The following is a 16,801-nucleotide window of genomic DNA, read 5'->3' on the forward strand; positions in this document are numbered from 1 at the left end:
TTCTGGGTTTACTTTTGGCCAGTGCTTTTCTAATTTTTTCATCAAGAGCCACAGTAAGAAATACATTTGATATTGGATCTAGTATAGACGTTTATGTATTTGTATGAAATGGAAACAGAACAGTCATGGCATGATGCTATGTGCAGTTTGATATTTTGTATTCTCTTTCAGTTATTCAACCCATAACTTGATTTCAAAACCACAAATTAAAAAACATTGATTTAAGCCATCCTTACCCACTCCGAATGCCATCTGCAGAAATCTCTGTTAGAAACCTTTATATTCCATAATCACCATTACAGGGAAGTCTGTGATACCTAAAGACTTGAGAACGGGCCATGAAGAAGTTAAAATGAATGAACTAGATGTACACATTTCAACATAGAAAACTTAATAATGCTTAATAGAAAAGCAAGGTATAAAACTACGGTATAGTATCATTAAGGTACATTAAAAATACATAAAACTACTCTACATTGTCTGGATACACACAGTCCTATACTGACTTGAATGAGAGACACTTCAGATACTGCTTCTTGGTAAAAAGGGAGAAGAAATAGAATTGGTGTTGGTTTTTATTTATGTCATAAATTTTGTTCTTAACACTGAAATGAGAAGCAAACATTTTAAAATGTTAACATTTGCTAAGTCTAGGTGGTGGGTATAAGAGTATCTACTATATTATAATCTTTACTTTTATCTGCAATATTTTGTACTAAAAAGAAAAAATCTCTAATGAAAGTTGACATATCTACTTACAAACTCTGTCATCTTGCTGTCTTATAATGCCTTTATTATCCGTCTCCGAGCTACTTCTCTGAACTGCAGGGCACTTTAGCCATGATCTGCGGTCCCCAATTTATAGTCAAATCTAGTCTTGTATGTAGGCCCCAAATTTGGAGAAGGAGGCTGTAAGTATTTATTGGACAGTGTTTGCAAGAGTTCAGGTAGCACTGGGCCATTTCCTAGGCTGGACTGGAGAGGCGGCCTTCCTGGGCAAGGTGTTTGCATTTTCATATGGTGAGCTTTTTTTTCTTCACCCTGGATGAAGCATAGGTAGGAGGACTTAACCTTTAAAGTTCCAGCGGTGTTGGCACCAGAAGGGCAGTAAGAGTGTACAAAGACCTAGTTGGCATCCAGCCCTAGAGACTCCTGCACTGTTTGGGCATGACTGTTTCCCAAAGAAAGGTGTGTCATCATTTGTGAGATATTTTTAAAACTATTTGCCACACTCGTTCTGTAATGGCGTAGTCACTGTTTAAGTTTGATCTCCAATCCTAGTTTGTTTTCAGTCACCTTTTCCCCCAATCATTTTTTTATTATTAGTACCATTATTATTATAGTGTTTTCTTAGAGTGGTTTTAGGTTTACAGAAAAATTGAGCAGAGTGGTCCCATCTTCCTCTTCTCCCTTGCCCACGGTTTCTGCTCTTACTAACACCTTACATTACCGGGGTACATTTGTCACAGTTGAGAGGCTAGTATTGATGCATTGTTATTACATGAAGTCCATGGTTTACATTAGTTCTGTGGGCCTTGACAAATACGTAATGTCAATGTAGACATCATTATGGTACCTATAGAATAGTTTTACCACCTGACCATTTCATTTTTATCTCTATACTCCTGTGTCTAGTACAGGGCGTGTAAATGTGCAAATGTGCACTAATATCTCACCTAAAATTAAATATGAGAAGTCAGATTTAGTACAATTGGAAAAACATTTAAGCCCTTTCACAGCCCTGGCTGGTGTAGCTCAGTGGATTGAGCGCAGGCTGCGAACCAAAGTGTCGCAGGTTCGATTCCCAGTCAGGGTACATGCATGGGCTGCAGGCCATGACCTCCAACAACTGCACATTGATGTTTCTGTCTCTCTCTCTTTTTCTCCCTCTCCTCCCTCTCTAAAAAATAAATACATAAATAAAATCTTTAAAAAAAAAGCCCTTTCGCCTTGTGAGGACACAGCAGAAAGAGCCTGTTATGAACCAGGAAGTGGGTCCTCACCAGACACTAAATCTTGGACTTCTCTGCCTCCAGAACTGTGAGAAATAAATGTTTGTTCCTTAAAAAATAAAGACATTTAAAAATAAAATCTTATCCTAGGAATAAAAGTAAGGTTTAAAATTAGAAAAATGTATTATATCTCATTAGTCTGTTAGATAAGAAAAATAATAAAAGCCAACATACAAATAAAAGCAGGATACAAAGCAATTTCTTCCTAAGAAACTATGAAAATTAGAATGCTTTGTTAACATAAAAAGAGTATTTCAATCTAACAGTCAACATTATGTTCGAAGATGAAGTACTAGAAGCATCTTCTAATGAGAACAAAACAAGCAAAGCAACTTCATAGAATTCTGGAAGTTCTGGCTGTGCAATAAGAGGAGAGACAAATCAGAGTCACCGGTTTTGTTTGTTTGTTTGTTTGTAAAGATTTATTTATTTTTAGAGAGAGAAGGGAGGGAGATAGAGAGAGAGAAACATCAATGTGCGGTTGCTGGGGGTCATGGCCTGCAACCCAGGCATGTACCCTGGCTGGGAATCGAACCTGTGACACTTTGGTTCGCAGCCTGCGCTCAATCCACTGAGCTACACCAGCCAGGGCTCAGAGTCACCGTTTTAAGAAAGGGGTTCTCATTTATGACTGAGATTGTGCGACCCTCCAAAAAAAGCAATTGAAGATCTGTTAAAATCAATTAGTTCAGTGAGACAACGGAACACATAATAAAATACCAAAGTGAAAAGCTTTACTTTATATAGGAATAACTTTAGAAAAATTAATGGGATAAAAGGATCCTATTCCTAAAGAGCAAGCTTAACAAGAAACACGTAGGACCCCTTAAGAAAAAAAAAAGTCAAAATTGTACTAAGACAAAAATCTTAAAAATTTTATCTTAATATTATAATAGTATAAAATCTCAAGCAACCTAAACGTCTGCCAAAAGGAAAATGATTTATTATTTATACCCCATACCTCCTGTTCCAAAATTATTTTAAGATAACTTTCACAAAGTACACTCTGACATAAAAAGTATTGAACAGTTTAGGTAAAGATAAATTTGAGGGATGGACCACAGATTTTATCCTGAGCTTTTAGCAGCCTAAGTAAAGAAATGATATGATCAGTTATATCATTCATATCCATACGGTAAGTTGCTGAGTTGATTGGAAGAAACAGCTGTTTTCAGTACTGAGACCAAAGAGAGTTTTCTCACGGATCTGCAGAAGATGAGACTGTGCTGAGGAGAGAGTCATCATTTTGATAAGCTGATAAAAATACTCGATTTTATAGAGATGTTTCTTACTAAATCCCTTACTGATGATGGGCCACCCAAAATGAGTGAACAGTTTGGCGAAGCATGTTTGCAGAGGATCGAGGGGCGTGGGATGGCGGTGGCGGGAGTAAGCACACGGGGGGTTCAGCGCACTACTCTGAGGGGCGGCTCTGTGGAGTAACTCGCTTTAGAGACTAAAATCGTGCTGCTCAGCTGGGGTGTCGCTCTGGTGCCCTGTAAATCTGAGAATGGTCACTGAATTTTATCAGTGTGTTACATTTATTTTTTGCTCCAGCTGAGGATCCATACTGCTGAGAAGTTTGACACGTGGTGGTGGGGATATGAACACAGCAGCCACCAGGGACGCCAGGCAAGGAGGCATGAGGTGCCACGTGGGCAGGCACTAAAAACAATTAGCGTGGATGGACTGAACACTCTCCTTCAATTCGCCCAAATTCAGTTTTGGTAAGTAGGCTGTTTCTGTCAGGTAAAGGTCCATATGTTTTAATAGCTGACTGATGGAATTAACTTGTGATGAGGTGAGATGCTAGAAGGCTAGCTTACCTAAAGATTTTCCTCAAAAAGCAATTTGAGGTTTGATCCAATACATACTGGAAAGGGCAGTCAGGGCCTCTAGATGTCTGCATGGCAGAGCACAGGCACATGCATTTTAAGTTCGGAAGAGTTGGTTTTTAGGAAATGCATGATACCAAACCTTGACCTAAGTAACAGGGAGGAAAAGAAGTTGTAAGGTATTTGTATAACTTCCTGGTAAATCCTTCAAGGTAAATGGTGGCCAAGTAAACAGTCACCAGGGTGGTTGGGAGGGTTTGGAATGTGAGTCCCATCTTAACCTCTCTTGGAGCCTCGGTTTCTTCATCTGCAAAGTAGGATATTAGTGCCCACTTTAGGGCCGACCGGTTGGTAAGATTTAAATAGAATAAAATCCCTGGTAGTCTCCTCCAAGTCATTTTATGTATGTGCCTCCCTGGCCAATGGTATGTTTTTTGTTTGTTTTTTTTTAACTACTGGAGAGTCCTTGTCTGTCGATTTAGTAGAAGAGTGAGCCCTGTGCTTGCTGAGACACAGTGTGGATAAATACCTTTTAAATTATCATGTTGATTAGTGGGTCAGTCAGATTCTTTCAGGTATCTGAGGTGGAATTTTAAAAGTTAAGAGAGAACTAAAGTTTGATAGGCCTTGCCCCGCTCATCCTGGCCATCTCGCAGGTCCAGCCACAGAGGCAGGCGTCTGAGCCAGGGGTTAAAGGCCGAGGGCAGCTGTCCTGAGTGAGGGCAGTCACAGCTGGGACCCTCCACCTCATTCACCGTTGAGTTGTGTGCTCAGAAAGTCTTAGAGACTTTTCCACCTGACTTCATTATACTCACAGGAAAGCTCTTCATCATGTCTGCGAGAAGACCCTGCCAGGCTTTCTTGGTCCTGGCATTGAGATTCTCAGAGAAATTAATTTCATGACATGTAGAATACACTAAAAGACCATGGTGGGAAATGTCCAAGAAAATAGCAAGGAGATTGGAAGAAAGTAAATGTTGGTAAAATCAGTGCCTACGCAGGCACTGGGAAATCAGATCAGCACTTCAAGGAACTGGCATTGCTCCCTCTGCCAGGGTTTGCTTTTTTCCGCTGAGAGAATAAAGGCCTAAAATGTGGACTGTGGAGACAGAGATGATGGCACACTAGCGGTCCTTGATCTTACTAATATTAACCACCTCTCAGCATGTTGATATCATAACAAGGTTTGTATCTCTGTTTTCTTACCAAAGTCCTGCCCATCAAGGCAGAGGGGGAAGGGCGAGCCCCCTGGAGTGGTGCACGCACACACGCAGCGTGGGGCCAGAGTGGGTTTACAGCTGTGAATGTGCAGAACACACAGTTTGTTCTCGTAGTGCAGTTATTAGTTACTGTGTTACAACTGTAAACGCACTTTTGCCGCAGCCTGACTGTTCAGGTACGCATAAACACATGCACGCAAACACACACAGATGCCAGAATAGGTGGTAATATACAGGAGATGTTTTAAATTGTGATAGTAAAATTTATTTTTACCTGTAAATGTTTGGGTATGACCATACTGGGAGGTATAAAGTAGTCAGAGCTTTTACCGACATGCAGAATCGCCGGGAACATAGGCAGATGCAGACTGTCAAGTGTATTGGCGCTACCCTCAGTGATGCTGTTTTCAGAAATGGTAAACACCTCTTGGTGAAGATCTGAACAAAACAAAGTACACTCTCTCTTCCCTTCCTGGGGAATTTAGCATACATTAAAACCATGTTAAATTTACTTTGTGTTTACAGATAAAACAGCGTTCGGGACTGGGCTGAGATCATAAATATTTCAAGGCCCCATGGCAGATCTCACGGTGCAGAAACTGCTCACCAAGGTGTTACAGGACACCCAGCGTGCCCGGCCTCTGCCAGTGGCACCGACGGGTCGTGACAACATAGACCTCAGAGGGTGGCCCTGTCCCTGTCGGGCTAATGGAAGCTTTTAATAGTCTCGTGGGCCAGATGGAAAAGCATGGAATGACTGGTGGGCCTTATCCAAGGAGTCCAGATCCACTGGACAGGTTTGCACTGCAGGGGGCATTGCTAGTGGCTGCCCTGTGTCTCCACGGGGAGTGCCAGAGGCTATGAGACACTGGTCATTTTTCTCCCAACTTTACTGTGCTGCAGTGACATGTAATACTGTAAAAGTTTAACATGTACAACATGATGGTTTGATTTGTGTATACTCATGTACTGCAAAATGATACTGTGATAAATTAGTAACATCCATTACCTCGTGCAGTTTTTTCTGGTGATGAGAACTTTTAAAATCATCTCTCTCAGCAGTTTTCAAACATATAGTTCAGTGTCATTAACTGTAGTCACCATACTGCACATTATATCTTTAGAGCTCATTTCTGTTACGACTGGAAGTCTGTACCGTTTGACCGCCTTCACCTATTCCTCCCCGCCCTGGACAGTTGTCACTAAAATGACTGTTTGGATTAGATGTCCTTTCAAAGGTGCTTTCCAACCCTAAGATTTTCTATTTCTCAGTAATGTTTCTGACTTTCCTTGTTTTTGTTTTAATAAGAAAATGTAACTGCACTGACAAGTATTAAATAACAAAGATGCTTAGTACCATCATGATTATTTTCTGTGATGACCCTTCCTGTTCTGAACCCTCTGGGTAAGGCAGGCCTGTTCCTTCTCTGAGCTCAGCCACCGTTGGGCCTCCCTTTCCGGTGGGGAGCCCCGCACAGAGCTGACCCCTTGCTGGCCCTGGGTCTTTAGAATAGCTGCCGTCCTGCCCAGCCTGCAACAGAAGTCTCCTCCGCAGTTTCGCAGTGACTGATTTTTCTCCCAGCGTTACATGTAAGCTAAAGAGAGTGAGTATAGGACCTGAGAGTGCGTATATGAAAGTTTTTTTTTCTTTAATCCTCACTTGAGGGCGTGCCTTTGGATTTTAGGAGTGAGGAAGGGAGAAAGAGGGAGAGAAACCCAATTTGAGAGAGAAACATTGATCGGTTGCCTCTCATATGTGCCCCAACCAGGGACTGAACCCGCAACCTAGGCAAGCGCCCTGACTGGGAATCGAACCCAAGACCCTTCAGTTTATAGGATGATACTCCAGCCGACTGAGCCACGCTGGCCAGGATGGAGAGTTTTTGTTGTTAACCTCTTTGAGTCTCTTCTCTTAGGAATCAACTCCTAAAAGTCTAAAATGGAATTTTGACTTGTCTAATACCAAGTTTTATTTTTTTAAGGCTGTTTCTGATGCTTGGAAGATATCCTTGCTGCCACAAAGATGGTAATAAACCTTTGCCTCCCACAGTTCAGACCAAGAATTTACTGCAACAAGGTAAACAAAACAAGCAGACACACATACATGAACGCACCGGAGCTGTTTTTCATGGGTTTCCCCACTTCCTGCCCTGTGTAGCGAACTTCAGTCGGGTTCAGTGTGCTTTCACCCTGGTTGCTTTAGATCCCGCCGGGCGCTACTTAGGCAAGCTCGGGTCAGGCTGCACCTCCAGGGCCAGACGGCTCCACCACAGGGTGGGCTGTGGCTCGTGCTGTGGAAGGTCGTGTTCAGTGTGCTTTTCCCGCTGATGATAAGTTTTAGTTTCACTCAAAGTCATAGTGAAGGTAGAAATACTCTTTCTGCCCCTAGTTCTTGTCATTTCATATGCTAGGGATACTGGCTTGTATTTGTAATTTGTATTCCTTCTTTTTTATGTGAATTAAGCTGCCTCCCCTTTTGTGCAAGGAGGGTATCTCTCTACAGCTCAGCAGGGAATAAGAAAGCTAGGAGGGGAGAATTAGACCCCTCCCCTCATCTGGAGCTTCTGCACTCAGCGTACTGTTTTAGGTACCCAGATTGTTAAACTGACTCCTTCAAAGATATCTTAAAATTTCCATTGGTTTTAACAAGTGTTAGAAATATTAAAAGGGGAAGAAGTTATTTACAGTCCCATCTTCTAGCACATTCACTTTTAAATTTCCTGTCATTTTCTTGTGAGCCTTGTTCCTCTGCACACATTTTGTTAAAAACCAAGTTGCATCATTCATAGATTGACAAGAAGCTTGTTGTGCCTTCCCAGGGAACTTGTTCTGATGCTTATTAGTCCAAATACAAAATTGAGAACTTTAATGAACATCTTCGTTTTGCTTGTTTTCATCTTCTGAAATGAAAAACCACCAGTATGTCTGTCCCCTTGTCACAGAGATGTGTTGGGCAGAGTTTTGTTGCTCATATTTGTAAAGAACGGGCAGTACTTGGGGCCACCGTTGCCCTCAGCTCTCACCTGATCTCGGGTGCCTGCAAAAAAAAAAAAAACAACAAACAAGAATTTGAGGCACTGGAGGAAACTTTAAATGAGGAACTTCAGGTTTTCTTTAAAGAATTGTCTTAGAAGGGGCAAATTCTGGAGACCCAGTTTTCTTCATTTGGATGTCATAATATCAGTTTATCTTACATTTGTCATCCAATCTAGATATCGGCCGATGGCTATGAAGTAGAGAATCTCATCTCTGATGATCTCACGAAGAGGAGTCGCGGTTTTAGGACAGAGTATTTTATTAAGCCGCCAGTCCACGTGACGGTTTCCTTCCCCTTCAGTGTGGAAATCTGTAGGGTTAACATCGACCTCACAGCTCGGGGAGGCCAGAATGTCACTGGCCTGGAAGTACACACGTCTGCCTTGTCCAGCAGAGTGTCTTGGAACACCCCAGCGTGCTGGGCCCTGGGGCCAGCCGAGCCTACCATCCCTGACAAGGAGGCGTTCACCTTGGTAGGCAAGGTCTTGTTGAAAAACCAGAGCCAAGTGGTGTTTAGCCACAGGGGCTTCAAGGCCAGGCCACCATTTGCCTCTGTGGAAGCTACACTCCCCTCTCCTGCTGTGGCGGCCCAGGAGCTCTGGAACAAAGGGACTCTTTCCCTTAACCATGTGGCCCATCTCAAGATCTGTATCACCCACGTGACAGGCAGTGGTATCCCTTGCATCAAGCGATTGGAAGTGTGGGGTCAGCCAGCCAAAACCTGTTCTCAGGAGGTGATAGACAGTGTCTTGCTGGTTGCCTCAGAGAGCCTCCCTCAGGACTTGGCTCTGCAAGCTCCGACCTTGCCCATGGAGAGTGACTGTGACCCTGGGACCCAGCCTGAGGACCAGCAGGCTACCTCCAGCCTGCAAGAGCTGGCTGAGGTAATTCCAGATGTGCCTGAGGAGTTCCTGGATCCCATCACCCTGGAGATCATGCCTTGCCCCATGCTGCTGCCCTCCGGCAAGGTCATCGACCAGAGCACGTTGGAGAAGTGTAACCGCAGTGAAGCCACATGGGGCCGGGTGCCCAGTGACCCCTTCACAGGGGTAGCCTTTACTCCGCACTCCCAGCCCCTGCCTCACCCCTCCCTGAAGGCCCGGATCGACCATTTCCTGCTCCAGCACTCCATCCCTGGCTGCCACCTGCTTGGGAGAGCACAGACTGCGTTGGCAGTGACCCCTTCTTCCATTGCTCTGCCATCCCGGAAAAGGAAGATGGAGCAGGCTGAACACGCCCCCGACAGTAGCATTGGCGTAAATGCGTCCTGTTTTTCTACAACCCTCCCGGTCTCCCCCACTACCTCAGAGCATACCCCTAAGAAACTGAAAGCTGCCAGTGAGCTCGGTCTGACACACATGGACTGCTCAGCAGGTAACCCACTGCCCCGTGTCCATGCCTGACTGTCGCCCTTTGTTTCATGCTTTGCCAGCTTAAGTTACCCCCAAACTTACTGGCTTAAAGCACCACGAGTTCATTACCTCATAGCTTCTCTAGTCAGGAATCAAGTTGCTTGGATGGATCATCTGCTTCAGGCCCTTCTGAGGGGCTGTGGTCATCTCAGTGCTTGATTGGGGAAGGATTCACTTCCAAGCTCACCCACGTGGTTGTTGCAAGATTGAGTTTCTTGCTGAATTGTTGAACTGAAGGCTTCACTTCTTGTTGGCTGGTGGCCGGAGTCTGGACTCAGTTTGCTGTGTGGGCCTCTCAAAGGCAGCACACAGCATGATAAGCTGTGTGCACAAGAGTGGGCAGAGAAGGCGGAAGTCGGCTTTGTGTCCTCTGCTATCGTGGACATGGCATCCCATCCCCTTTGCTCTGTTCTGTGGGAAGCAAATCACTGAAGTCCCGCCCACTCTCAAGGGGAGGGGCACTCGGGGGCACAAGTATCAGGAGGTGGGGTTCATCGGGACGCGTTTCAGATGCCTCGGCACCATTTCTTCCTGTTTTACTGTGTTTATGTCAGATCGGAGGTTGAATTTTGTCCAATTCCTTCTCAGTGTCAACAGAAATGACTTTTCATCCTTGGGTCTTTTTTTATTTTATTTTATTTCATCCTTGGGTCTTTTAATGTAAGGAAGTGTGTGAATAGACTTCTTCATGTTGAACCATTATGACATTCCTGGAGTAAACTCCATTTGGTTGTGCTTCTCCTAACGGGCTTCGTGATTCTGTTTGCTGGTGTTTTGTGTAGGGCTTCTACACTCAGCAGTGGGATTAAACTGGAGTGTGAGTGTGTGTACCCACCATATGTGGTCAGGTTTGGTATGGGTGGTTTATGTGCTTGATAAGACAAATTAGAAAGTATCTTTTTCTAAACTCTGAAACAATTGAACAGTCTTAGCATCCTTTACTCTATATTTTTCGTATTACTCCCTGTGATTGTCAGTACCTGGTGCTTTTGGAGCTAGCTCTTTGAAACTGGAAAAGTCAGTGTTTGCGTTACCCATTACTGCCAGAACCAGTAAGTAGAGACAAGGATTGCATCGTTATGGTGCTTCATTCAGATGGTCAGTGACCTGAGAAGACAGTGCGTTATATGTCCTAAACCCTAAACACTTGTCTTCACATGTCTCAAGCCATCCTCTTTTATAAGGGAACGAAGAGAGTAGTAAGGAGTTTGGAATTCAGAAAAAAAGTAGGTAAGGGGTTTGGAATTCAAGGAGAAAGGTTGATCAGATAAAAGTTGCAGTCCAGTGATTTTTCTAGCATCCCTTCATCTGCTGACCAGCGGTGGTTCTCTCCCTGGAGAACAGTGGCTCAGAGACCATCTTGATCACTTGCAGCCTTCCTGGAGCACAGAGGTTGAATTGCTTGCCGGCCTCCTGGAGTCAGGGTAGGTCTGGTGATGCATTCCAGTTCCTGGAACCACAGCTTTCTACATGCGTTTATCACTTAGCCTGTAAACTGTGTAACTTAAAGCTAAAACAATTTTTTAAAGACTTTATTTATTTTAGCCCTGGCTGGCGTAGCTCAGTGGATTGAGCGTGGGCTGGGAACCAAAGTGTCCCAGGTTCGATTCCCAGCCAGGGTACATTCCTGGGTTACAGGCCATAACCCCCAGCAACCACACATTGATGTTTCTGTTTCTCTCTCTCCCTCTCTCTCTCTCTCTCTCTCTCTCTCTCTCTCTCTCTCCCCCTCCCTGCCTCCCCTCTCTAAAAAAAAAATAAATAAAATCTTAAAAAAAAATAAAAAAAAAGATTTTATTTATTTTTAGAGAGAGGGGAAGGGAGGGAGAAAGAGAGGAAGAGAAACATCAATGTGTGGTTGCCCTTCATGCACCCCCTACTGGGGACCTGGCCGGCAACCGAGGCATGTGCCCTGACTGGGAATCAAACTGGTGACCCTTTGGTTTGCAGGCCGGCACTCAACCACTGAGCCACACCAGCCAGGGCTAAAAATAAATATGTTTTTTTAAAAAAGGTTACATCTGTGCCTTCTCAGGTTTTGAGTGTAAATTATAGTTAACATGACCCCCAGAGACTCCTGGAAGCATCTGAGGTATGATGGGTGAGACCAGGAGGAAGGTAGTTTAGACCTGGATGTCTGGAGAGGTTTTCGTTGGTGTTGGCCTTGATAGGTATGGTGGTGACACAGGAGCATGCTGAGCAGGGGTCCTTCAAGGGTCCAAGCTGATGTCCTGTGCCCTATAGACTGTAGAAAACACCCCACCCCCCACCACAGGCATGTTTGTGAACCAGGTGGGTCTCTGGGCCCTTCCTTGGGCAGCTGTCTCCCTCCCCCATTGCCTTCAGCCTGAGCCCATTGTTTGGCTTTCTGTGGACCCTCCAAAGTGAAGTGGGCAGAGTGCTTGTTCCACTCAGTAATAACTGCTTTGCTTTACCCAACAGTAGAGGACACAAATGCCTAGAGAGTGTAGGCCATGGGCCCTGCCCAGTGGTGGGGTCTCCAGGAGGGAGGAGATGGAAAGATCCTTCTAAGGCTGCTGGGGAGGGAATGGGGGCAGGGAGCAGGCCCAGGGCTAGATGTTTGCCTGTAGAGGCATTTCCTTGGCCTGCAGGGAGGCCTTTAGAAAGTAGGATGCAGTTCCTCAGTTGAGCCACAAGGTGGCCCCTGCGTTCCCAGCAGTTCCCAGGAAGAGGAGAGCTAGCACAGAGCCCAGAAAGCCGTGTGGAATGGGTAGCAACTGCCAGGGTCCCCAGCCTTTAACTCTGGTATCCTGTCATCACAGTCCACACTAGTAGATATTGACGGGGACTTTCTTTACATTTGTGTTTATTTAAAGTTGGAAGTGCTGTTTTTGTATTCCTCCTTGGCCTTTGTGGTCTTTTCTTTTGTCAAACTTCTCTCTGGATATTGTCCATGCATCTCTTGACAGGTCCGGTGTCCCATGAGCAGAAGCTGTCACAAAGCTTGGAAATTGCCTTGACATCAACCCTTGGCTCCTTGCCCTCCTTCACAGCGCGACTGACCAGGGGACAGCTGCAGCAAGAGGGCATAAGAGAGACCAGTGCTTCCTGGCAGGCAGTCACAGGGTCAGGTAAAGTGGGTCCTGCCCACCTCCTTGGAGCCCTTGAGTGGGACGCTGGGCCATCCTCTGGGGCTCTCCGGACCTTCATGCCCAGCTGCTTGGCTCCAACACCCAGGCCTGGGGGGGGGACCAGTCTCTCTCCTTTTTCAGGGGGAGCAGAGAGGCTGCCTGTGAAGTCTGTCTTCGGAAGAAAGGCTTTATTTAGTAATTCTGTAGACTTAGGGCTTGGTTCCCCTACTGTGGGTTTTTGGGATTTTTTTTTTTGGATAAGATCTACTGTTAATTGTTCCGTCCTGAGGACTTTTGTTTTTCCTCTGTAGTTTATTTTTCTCATCTAGTCTGTCTCCCATCTGACATCTGGGGCCCTTTATGTATGTGTGAAGTTTGAGTTGAGTATGTCATCTTCATCTCTTCCTGTTAACATTTTCTTAGGCTTAGAGAAGAACAGTGGTAGCTTACTGAGCCAGTGTTTTCCTAAAATGAACTTGGGAGCACGCTGGATGATGGAAGCGACTGGGATGCAAAGGGAGAGGACCCAACTGGAAAGCTGGGGCATCCTCGCCGGGATGGGGCCTGGCGGAGCTAACGATAAGGCACACGCTGCTTCTCCCGCCTCTGCAGAGCCGGGCCCCACTCTGGTCTGGGGCGCAGGCATCTCTTCTTCTCCGTCCCCACCTCTTTGTCTCTGTCTCCATCCTGGCCGTTCCCAAGAACTTGTCTAAGTGACCAGCGATTTTCATGACCATAAATACGGTGGTCATGGGGGCTCTGACCTGACTGACCAGCCCCTCCTTCCTGAAACACCTTCTCTCTTGGCCTTCCAGGTGTTACACTCTTTCTCTCCCCATTTTCAGTGGTCCCTCAGCAATTTCCTTTGCCACCTCTACTCTCTCATACTATGGTCCTGGACCTTCTTCTCTCTGTCCCCGTTGTCACCCAAAATGAGAGTTCACCTGGCCAGTGACTGCCCGTGTCTACCTGTAGCTCCCACTTCTCGGAACTCAGACCCCCACCTCCCTGACAGCTGCCTGGCACCTCTGTGTGGAAAGCTCATGGGTATCCAGAGTGAACTCTCTAACTCAGAACTGGTGCATAGGCCCAGCCCCACCCCCCACCCCCATCACACCACTGAGGGTAAGAGCAGGATCTTCTTCTGTTCGGTCGGGCCTCTAGCAGGCAGGTCATCCTTAGTTTTCCTCCAGTGTCCTCACATTAACGTTCTGTTCGTCATCACATCTTGTTCCTACTCTGCCAGCACAGACCTCAGAGAGGTCCTCCGCTCCACTGCCCTTCCTTCTGCGTTCCCCAGACTCCTATAGCGGCCCCTGCTGTTCCCTAACGGCCACACTTTCCTTACCGTGGTCCTCATCCTCACAGGAGCCAGCGACCTTACTGTAAGCTAGGTCATGGTCCTCTACTTCTTGGAATTGCCCCGTTGCATCCCATTGCACTTGGAATAAAAGCTAAACTCCTGTTGCCTGTGAGGTCCTGCAGCTCCAGCCCTGCCCTCCCTCCTCTGCCATCTCGTCTGGAGCCACACTGTCACATGTCACACCTCTGCATCTTTCTTCTTTAATGGGCCAGCCATTCTTTGTGCTTGCTGCCCCTTTCACTCTTTGCATGGCTGGCTCCCTTTCATTCTTACGGCTCTTCCCCAGGAAGCCATCCTTGCCCTCTCCAGAGGGGTGTGGATTGGAAGAGGAAAAGCAGCCTCATTAGGCAAGGGCCCCCAGAGAAGGAAGAGCAGGTGCAGCTTGGGAGGGGGCCGGACCTGCCCACCGTGGCCCTCATTCAGGAGGCCCTTTGGGAAGTGTGGGCAGAGAGGGAGCTGGCAGCCCAGGAAGGGGACTGACAGCTGGGGAGGGGAGCTGCTGGGCTGCAGGGCTAAAGAGAAGCAGGCCCAGGCTCTGCTGCAGGTCTGCTCAGCCAGGCCTCAGCCCTGCCCCCAGTGACCGCCCTATACCCTTGCCCCCCCCTCCTTATACACCAGGCCATTTTCCACTCTTCCTTTTCTTGTCGCATTGCACCTTTCTTATAATTTATCAGGGTCGCCAGGGTGAGCCTGTGCCTTGCTCTGGCCTTGGGAGCCTGTCCCAGAGGAAAGTACCTCTTGTTGAGAGACTGGGAGGAAGGGCCCAGTGCTCTCCATCTGCCTTCAGGAACCAGCTGTTTCTGAGCAGTCATGGGAGCACTGAGATTTGATGATGGAGAGGAGGCCTTTCAGGTTTCCAGGCTCCCTGGTACCTCTGCTCCCAGCTCGGCCAGAGGCGGCCTGGGGAGGGATGCAGCCCAGCTGAGGCAGGGTGGAGGGTGGGGCAGCTTCTGTCCCACTCCAAGCGTGAGCCCTGCCTCCAGGACGGAGCCTGGACAGGGGCAGCTCTCCCTAACTCTGGGCTCTTTGCTTTCCTCCCTGATTTACCAGAGCAGCCTGGGAGCGTCCTGGGCCCCGAGTGTGCCTCCTGCAAACGAGTCTTTTCTTCCTACTTCCGAAAGGAGCCTGTGTACCAGCTTCCCTGTGGCCACCTCCTCTGCCGGCCCTGCCTGGGTGAGAAGCAGCACTGCCTGCCCGTGGCGTGCGCAGCCTGCCAGCAGCCGTTCGCCAGCCAGGATGTGCTGCGGGTCCACCTCTGAGGGACTGGGCCTGGACCTGAGGAGACCCGTTGTTGGGAGGAGCAGAAGTGGGGGTCCTAGCCCCCTGAGTTCTGGCCAGGTCCCAGCCACGGAGGGACCTCTTCTTTCCCAAGGGCTTTGCCTTTATTGCCTCCCACAGTGCAGCACAGCCGGGAGTGAGGGTGAGGGAGGGGCACTCCACTCCGGCTCAAGTGGCAACAGGATCACAAAGCCATAGTTTGGGCCAGGAGGGATGGGGGAGATGTCCCTGCCCTCCTGTCCCTCCCTGCCACCCCACCCCAGGCCTGCCAGAGCCAGCCCCACCCTGCTGAGGGCCCCCAAGTTACCCGCATAATCCTGCACCCCAAGTCTGCAGGGTGTGTGTGTGGAGCACAGTGGACTGCGGCTCCGGGTCTGAGAGAGAGCCTCTGCCTTCAGTGTTGCCCCAGGGGGCCCTGGCGGGGGTCTGCGCAGCGAATGACTAAGACCTGGCTGGCGAGCCTTAATAAAGCGATGGTTGACGTCTGCTGTGGACTCCTCCTGGTGGATTGCCTCTGTGTGTCGTCATACTCCTGTCCCCCACCTGCACACATTCAAAGTGGGACTGTCGCAGGGCAGCCGTCAGCAGTCACTGCAGCCCCATCAGGCTGGACCTCGGGTCAGATGTGCTGTGTCAGGGTCTGCAGGAGGGTGTGCGTGGGGGTGGGAGAGTGGGGGCTCAGGAAGGCACCGTCCTTGGCTGGCAGCGCAGGCCTTTTCTGCCTGGGGCCCATTTCAGGAGAACTGCTTGTTTGTAAGCTGCATTTTTTTTTCATTCAAAATTTAGTTTTATGGAGTCCCAGAGGGAAAATAATGTGTTCTCACAATTGTTTACTGTGTGGAATGGATTCTAATCACTAGAAGAACATTAATGAAAAACTACACCATGCTTTTCCCTCTTACCTTCTGAGCATGTCGGGGAAAGAGCGCCCAGAGAGGCTTCATATTTTATCTCTGAGATTCCATCACAGGCCCCTGCGGACAGGCTGGGGGACCCTCTGGCTCCCCAGGGCTCTAAGCTGCCTGCTCTCCCTCCCCCACAGGCCTGCTGCCTTGCGCCGGGGAGGTCCCTCAGGATGGAAGCTGGTGTTCTCTCTCCCCACACAGGGCAGAGGGAACTGCAGTTCTTACCCTGAATTATTAAAAATTCACCTTCTTGGACTGCAGTCCACACCCAAGAGTTTAGAGATTGGGGGCTGGGGTTCAGGAATCTGTGTTTTAAAGAGTCCCTAGGGGATGTGGAAGTCCCAAAGGTGGCTGCGCCCTTCCCTCTGCCTCTGGGTGGCGCTTCCCTTTGATGCAGCCTCACAGGAGACTTAGCGGTCTGCACTGGGGCGCTTTCCTCTCGGCTGATGAGGCTCCCATGTGCCCTTGGCTTTAGATGTCTGAGGCATTCCAGATTCTTACCTGAACCTCCCTGCATGCTTATATGTTCTAGGAAAAGCCCAGCATTTGTAGAAGAATCACGGGTGGGGTGGGGAGGATTCCTAGCTTCATCCTGTCATGGCATCAGGGTGACAGCCTGGTCCCCCAGCAGGTCCATGGCCTCAGGGA

The 16,801-nt window shown here is 47.7% G+C and overlaps 1 protein-coding gene across 8 annotated transcripts in view; it reads left to right on the forward strand.

The window, feature by feature from the left end:
- UBOX5 (U-box domain containing 5) overlaps positions 1-15,742 on the forward strand; it is a 32,284-nt gene extending 16,542 nt beyond the window's left edge. For 5 of the 8 annotated variants that reach the window (XM_028524036.2, XM_028524037.2, XM_036009626.1 and 2 more), the window contains 5 exons: positions 3,570-3,739; positions 7,050-7,144; positions 8,280-9,477; positions 12,446-12,607; positions 15,021-15,742. In XM_028524036.2, coding sequence (XP_028379837.1) covers positions 7,091-7,144; positions 8,280-9,477; positions 12,446-12,607; positions 15,021-15,229 — 1,623 coding nt within the window. In that variant the 5' untranslated portion in view covers positions 3,570-3,739; positions 7,050-7,090 and the 3' untranslated portion in view covers positions 15,230-15,742. The remainder of the gene's footprint in view (positions 1-3,569; positions 3,740-7,049; positions 7,145-8,279; positions 9,478-12,445; positions 12,608-15,020) is intronic. The other 3 variants (XM_036009628.1, XM_036009627.1, XM_028524038.2) reach the window with 2 other exon arrangements.
- Positions 15,743-16,801: the final 1,059 nt, after the last annotated feature.

This window comes from Phyllostomus discolor, chromosome 9 (genome assembly GCF_004126475.2).
Source record: "Phyllostomus discolor isolate MPI-MPIP mPhyDis1 chromosome 9, mPhyDis1.pri.v3, whole genome shotgun sequence".
In the NCBI taxonomy this organism is placed as follows: domain Eukaryota; kingdom Metazoa; phylum Chordata; class Mammalia; order Chiroptera; family Phyllostomidae; genus Phyllostomus; species Phyllostomus discolor.